At 39.3% G+C, this 5,810-nt stretch overlaps 2 protein-coding genes across 2 annotated transcripts; both read right to left on the reverse strand.

Moving 5' to 3' along the window:
- Positions 1 to 360: 360 nt before the first annotated feature.
- LOC129953209 (uncharacterized) lies at positions 361 to 1,401 on the reverse strand. The gene has a single exon (XM_056066159.1). It carries the CDS (start codon positions 1,399 to 1,401, stop codon positions 361 to 363), a length of 1,041 nt encoding a protein of 346 aa, XP_055922134.1.
- Positions 1,402 to 2,973: 1,572 nt separating this feature from the next.
- LOC129953210 (uncharacterized) lies at positions 2,974 to 5,604 on the reverse strand. The gene is made up of 2 exons (XM_056066160.1): positions 4,657 to 5,604; positions 2,974 to 4,533 (listed from the first exon to the last, which is right to left on the reverse strand). The coding sequence occupies exons 1-2, from the start codon at positions 5,602 to 5,604 to the stop codon at positions 2,974 to 2,976; spliced, it is 2,508 nt and encodes an 835-aa protein (XP_055922135.1).
- Positions 5,605 to 5,810: the final 206 nt, after the last annotated feature.

Below are 5,810 nucleotides of genomic sequence, written 5' to 3' on the forward strand. Positions count from 1 at the left end.
TGCGTCGCAACATCCTGCCGGCCCCCCCGGGACAGGAAACGATGACCTCAAGGGAATGGTTGGGTAAACTTGAGTTGATTTTCGATGTGATATTGTTGTGAGATGTTTGATCGTGGATCCTCGACGTGTGACGGGTATGTATGAACATGAAAAGAAGAAAAGAAAAGGTAGGTATGGTGAATGCTGTGTGGCTATATTGGGTTGTAAGATATGGATTATTAGTTTTGAAATGTATTAAATACAGTTTAAATTAGTTTGTTAGTTTAAAGAAATATATATGAGAGATGCAAATAATGATTAAAGTGTGTGTGTGGGTTTGTGTGTTTGATTCATTTACCATCGGCAGGAAACAAAGTTAAGCTATATAGGGCGCTTTAATGAAGCGGTTGCAGTTTTTATTGTGACGACACGAACTTTTCCATCCGTTCCAGGGTGCATGTCCGTAATTTTTCCGAGCCGCCAAAGAGTGGGAGGTGTTTGTTCTTCAGGCAAAAGTACGAGATGACCCACTTTGAGATCATTATTTGGCGTTAGCCACTTTGGACGCTTTTGTAATCGAACCAAATATTCAGATTTCCACTTTTTCCAAATATCTTGGTGGATTTTTTGCATAAGTTGCCATCTATCTAAGTGAGATTCTTTAAGTTGTGTGAAATCCTTTTCTGGTGCTGTGTTAAGTGCTGACCCAATCAAAAAGTGTCCTGGTGTCAAGATTGAGAGATCATCAGGATCTTCATTTACAGGACAAAGTGGGCGGGAATTTAAACAAGCTTCCACTTGAGTGAGTATGGTGGCATATTCCTCAAAGGTAAGGGTGTAATGCCCGATAACGCGCTTTAAGTGGTATTTCATGGACTTCACACCTGCCTCCCAAAGACCACCAAAATGTGGAGCAGCAGGGGGGTTGAAATGCCATTGTGTACCGTTCTCTTGAAGAATTTTTGCGATGTCTTTTGTCCACTGCTTTGGCATGAAGTTTCTCTTTGCATCCATGATATTTGCAGCCCCTTTGAAATTCGTACCACAATCGCTGTACAAATTTGAACATATTCCACGGCGAGCAGTGAAACGTCTAAAAGCTGCGATAAATGCGGATGTGGTGTAATCGCTAACAAGCTCGAGATGAACTGCTTTTGTGCAAAAACATACAAAAATTGCGATATACGCTTTTGTAATTTTGCTACATCGACCTTTCCAAGCTTTGAGTTGAACAGGACCAGCATAATCAACTCCCGATGTTTGAAATGGGCGCGCTTGACTCACTCGCAACGTTGGCAAGTTGCCCATTTTCTGCTGTATCTCTGTTGCATTGAATCTGTAGCATTTAAGACATTTGTGGATACATTGTTTGACTGTAGATTTCAAGTGTAGAATCCAATATTCCGATTGAAGTGTTGCCATCATTAATTGCTGTCAACCATGAAGAGTTTTCATGTGGGTGTCATGGACGATGAGTGACGTAAGAAAGTTACTTGATGGGAGTATTATAGGATGCTTTTGCGAATACGGCAGATTAGCATTTTCTAAACGACCTCCAACTCGTAATATACCGTTTTCATCCAAGAATGGTGAAAGTTTCGCTATCTTGCTTCTTTTAGAGACAATTTCTCCCCTACTTAGTTTGGAGATCTCTTCATTGAAATACTCCTGTTGTATGAAGACAATTAAACGTAATCGTGCTGAAGCTACTTCATCGACTGAAAGTGGTCCACGCACACGAGTTTCTAGTTTCTTTGCCTTAAATTGAAAATTTGTCAAGAATCGACGCCAGTATGCTGCAGCTCGATATAACCGATTAAGAGATGAAAAACGATTGAAAAAAGATTGATTCGATTCAAAAGTAGTGAAGTGAACACAGAGCTGAAAAACATTAATTATGGGGTACCCAGATGATAGCAATTTACTTTTGTTTTTTGAACTTTGCGATACTTTCATTTCCAGTTCTGTAGGTTTGAGTTCAACAGGCGTATGAAGACTTTCATCAAACGATTTAAGGAATTCAGGACCATGCCACCACTGTCGATTCTGAATGAGATCATTAGGAGGACTCCTCGAGATGCAATGTCAGCGGGGTTCTCTTTAGATGGAACGTAATTCCAATGGCCAGCATCAGTCAGTTCTTGGATTTCTGCCACTCTGTTGGCAACGAACGTTGTTCTCAGGTAGGGTGCGCTTTTAATCCAAGCTAGCGTAATTTGAGAGTCGCACCAAGTGAACAGTTTTGCAGATTGAAGTTCCATCGTATCCACAGTGTGTACCAACAACTGTGCCATAAGTAGAGCTCCACAAAGCTCCAACCGAGCTAAAGATTTAGTTTTAAGAGGTGCCACTCTAGTTTTTGACACGATGAGATTAATGTTCGTTTCCTTTCCGGTGGTAACTCTAAGATATATTGCTGCCGCATATGCCTTTTCAGATGCATCGCAAAATCCATGGACCTCGACCTTTGATTCATTGTTGAGATTTAACCAGCGGGGGATCTCGATGGCCTCTAAAAGGCTCAGTCCAGCTTTCAAACTTTGCCACGCAGAGATGATTGATGATGGGAGCTCAGAATCCCATGTTTGTTTATCTTTCCAAGTTTCTTGCATTATTATTTTTCCGACGATGACGCAAGGTGCTATCCAACCCATTGGATCGTACAGGCGAGCAAGATCTGATAATATAGTTCTCTTTGTAATTTTTGTATGTTCTGGAAGCGAGATTTTAAATGATTTTAAATATCCTTTGCAGGTTGCCACTGAATGCCAAGAGCTTTTATTGCATTTTTTGCATCAAACGATAATGGGATTTGTACCTCCCTATCTTCCTCTGGTACAGACATCAACAGCTCCTCGCAGTTACTTGCCCATTTTCGTAATGGAAACCCTCCTTTTTCCAACATCTTTATGAGCTGTGTCTGCATCTCCACCGCCTCTATCACTGAGTCTGCCCCGTGAATTACAATATCATCGACGTAGAAGTTTTTTAAGGCTATATTGCAAGAGGAAAATCATCACGTTCATCAGATGCCAATTGTTGGAGCATTCGGATGGCTAAGTAAGGTGCAGAGGCCGTACCAAAAGTGACTGTGTTAAGGCGGTATGCCTTCACTTCTCCTCCTTCTACATCTCGCCATAGCACAAGTTGATACATTGAATCATCTGGAGTGACCCAAATTTGCCTATACATTTTAGTTATGTCGGCTGCAAATGCTACTTTAAATCTCCTAAACCTTGCGATATGGTCAAAGACGTCATCTTGTAACCTAGGACCAATATAAAGATGATCATTGAGCGACGTACCATCGGATGTTTTACAAGACGCGTCAAAAACAATCCGCAGTTTTGTAGTCGAGCTAGCTTCTTTTACCACGGCATGATGAGGTAAGAAGTAGTGAAGAGAATTAAGCGCAGCAAGTGGTACCTCAGTCATATGTCCAAGCTCTTTATATTCATTGAATACTTTTGTGTACTCTTCTTTGAACAACGAATTTGTTTTGAATTTTCTTTCTAATTGTAAGAATCGTACAAGCGCTGACCTTTGAGATAACCCTATCGAGGGATATGTTCCTTCTTTGAAAGGAAGTTGGACAACATATTTTCCATCTAATTGTCTCTGATGTGTTCTGCAAAAATGCTTTTCACATTTTTCATCATCTGGTGATAGGAACTTTCGATCTTGAATTTCTTCAAGTTCCCAGAACTTTCTTAGCATTTGGTCTAGGGATTCAGATTCAGTTTTGATGTGAAAGGCTTGTACTTGTGAGTGGCTGTCGGGTGAAATGCCTCCAGACAGAACCCAGCCAAGCTCTGTTCTTTGGGCTATAGGGGTCCCTTGTGGTCCTTTTATTAATCCTTCAAGGATAATGGAAGAGTACGCATCGCTGCCTAACAAGATGTCGATTTTACTTGGTTTGTTGAATTTAGGATCTGCAAGTTCTATATTCTTAAGATGATTCCAATTAGACATAGGTATCTTATGCGTGGGAAGAATAGCTGAAAGTTTTGGAAGGACCAAGGCATTTAACTGAAGAGTAAAGTCTGTGTTCACGTTAGACAAAATCGTTAAAGTGACCTTCCAATTTGAAGTACTTACATTGCTCTCTCCAACGCCAATTACTTTAACGCGATTCTTTTCCTTTTTCAAATTGAGAAGTTGAGCGGCAGACTCAGTAATGAAAGACGATTCTGACCCTTGATCTAATAATGCTCGCAGCAGCAACGGTTGGCCAGCAGGTATCAAAAACTTGATGAGGGCCGTAGCCAGAAGAACAGGTGCAATTTCGTTTTCGGCTAGACACGCGTTATTTGCTGAAGCAATTGCAGTTAAAGGTGCAGTGCTTTCTGATCCCGATTGGGAAGTATGAACGGAAGAGGAAGTCGCTTTGTTTGATTGTGGTACAGGAATGTTTTCGGTGACCTGTGTTGCATTAGCTGCACCATTTAAATGCAGTAACGAGTGATGTTTTTGATGGCACGTGGAACACGTGAATGTGCTTGTGCAGTTTTGAGTAAAATGTGAATTTGAAAGGCAGTTAAAGCAGAGATTATTCTTTTTAACAAATTCATGCCTTTTTTTTGCATTATATGCTTTAAATTTAAAGCAATTTCGAATAGAATGTAAGCCCTGACACAGCGACCATTTATTGACATTTTTAGAGTTGTGAACACGAACCGTATTTGACGATGTCTTTTTAGATTTTTGGTGATTTAAACCTGAGGAGGACTGTCCAATGACATCCAATGTCCTCGATCTCATCAAAATTAAATCTTCTAAGACGCTGTATTGAGGATAATCAACATGCGTCGAAATATGTGATTCCCAAAGCCCACGAGTTGTATAAGGAAGTTTTTGTACTGTATGAAATATGAAAACATCTTCCCACGATTCTACAGCTACCCCAAGATTTTTTAATGATTGCTTCGCTTCGTTTGTCGTATCTAATAAGAGTTTGAGCTCTTCTGATGACTCTTGAGTTATTTTGGACTGATCGAAAAGAAGTTTGAATTGATTATCTTTCAATAATCTGATATTTTGAAATCTTTTCACTAACAACGCCCACGCAGATTCAAAATTTGTGTCTGTATTTCGAAGAATTCGAGCCGCCTCACCGGATAAATTACCTTTCAAATATTGGAGTTTATGAGCATCAGATATCGAAGTATTCTTATTTACTATTGCTTCAAACAACCCTTTAAATTCTGGCCACATTTTAAGCGAACCATCAAAAGTGGGAATTTTAATTGGAGGGAGTTTAAGTTCGACTGAGGGTGATGGCGCATTTGATCCGATCAAAGACTTATTCTGAAAACCTTGGCTTTCAATTTTGGAAATCTGCTCTTTTAACTCGCACGAATAATTAAAGTAAATTTCTTTTAAATTATGAAAAGTAAGTGCATCCATATATTTAACCTTTGCTTCTTCAGTAGGAGCTTCAACGATTTTCTGATGAAGGACTCTAGCCTCATCAAAAGATGTTTCTAAATTAGTTAAACGCACTTCGTTCATGTGTATCGTATTTTTTGATGAATCTAATTTTTTGTATGCTTTATAGTCAGCATCTAAATCTTGTAAAGTGGTGTGAAACGCATCTATTAAACCAGGAAGTTTGCTCTTACTCATATTGAAGTCAAAGATATTCAATTAATTACCCAGAGAACACACAACACACGTTTTAATTAAGATCAATGTGATCAATAAATTAAAAAATATAAGATATTGTTTAATTAAAAGCCACACACCTGTAGTTTTGCGTTGCTCCCTCGTTGAATCAGCTTCTTATAGACCAAATCTTCACAGGATAATTTAAAAAAATTGACCACACGAAC

The sequence above is a fragment of the Eupeodes corollae genome, chromosome X (genome assembly GCF_945859685.1).
Source record: "Eupeodes corollae chromosome X, idEupCoro1.1, whole genome shotgun sequence".
Taxonomy (NCBI): Eukaryota; Metazoa; Arthropoda; class Insecta; order Diptera; family Syrphidae; genus Eupeodes; species Eupeodes corollae.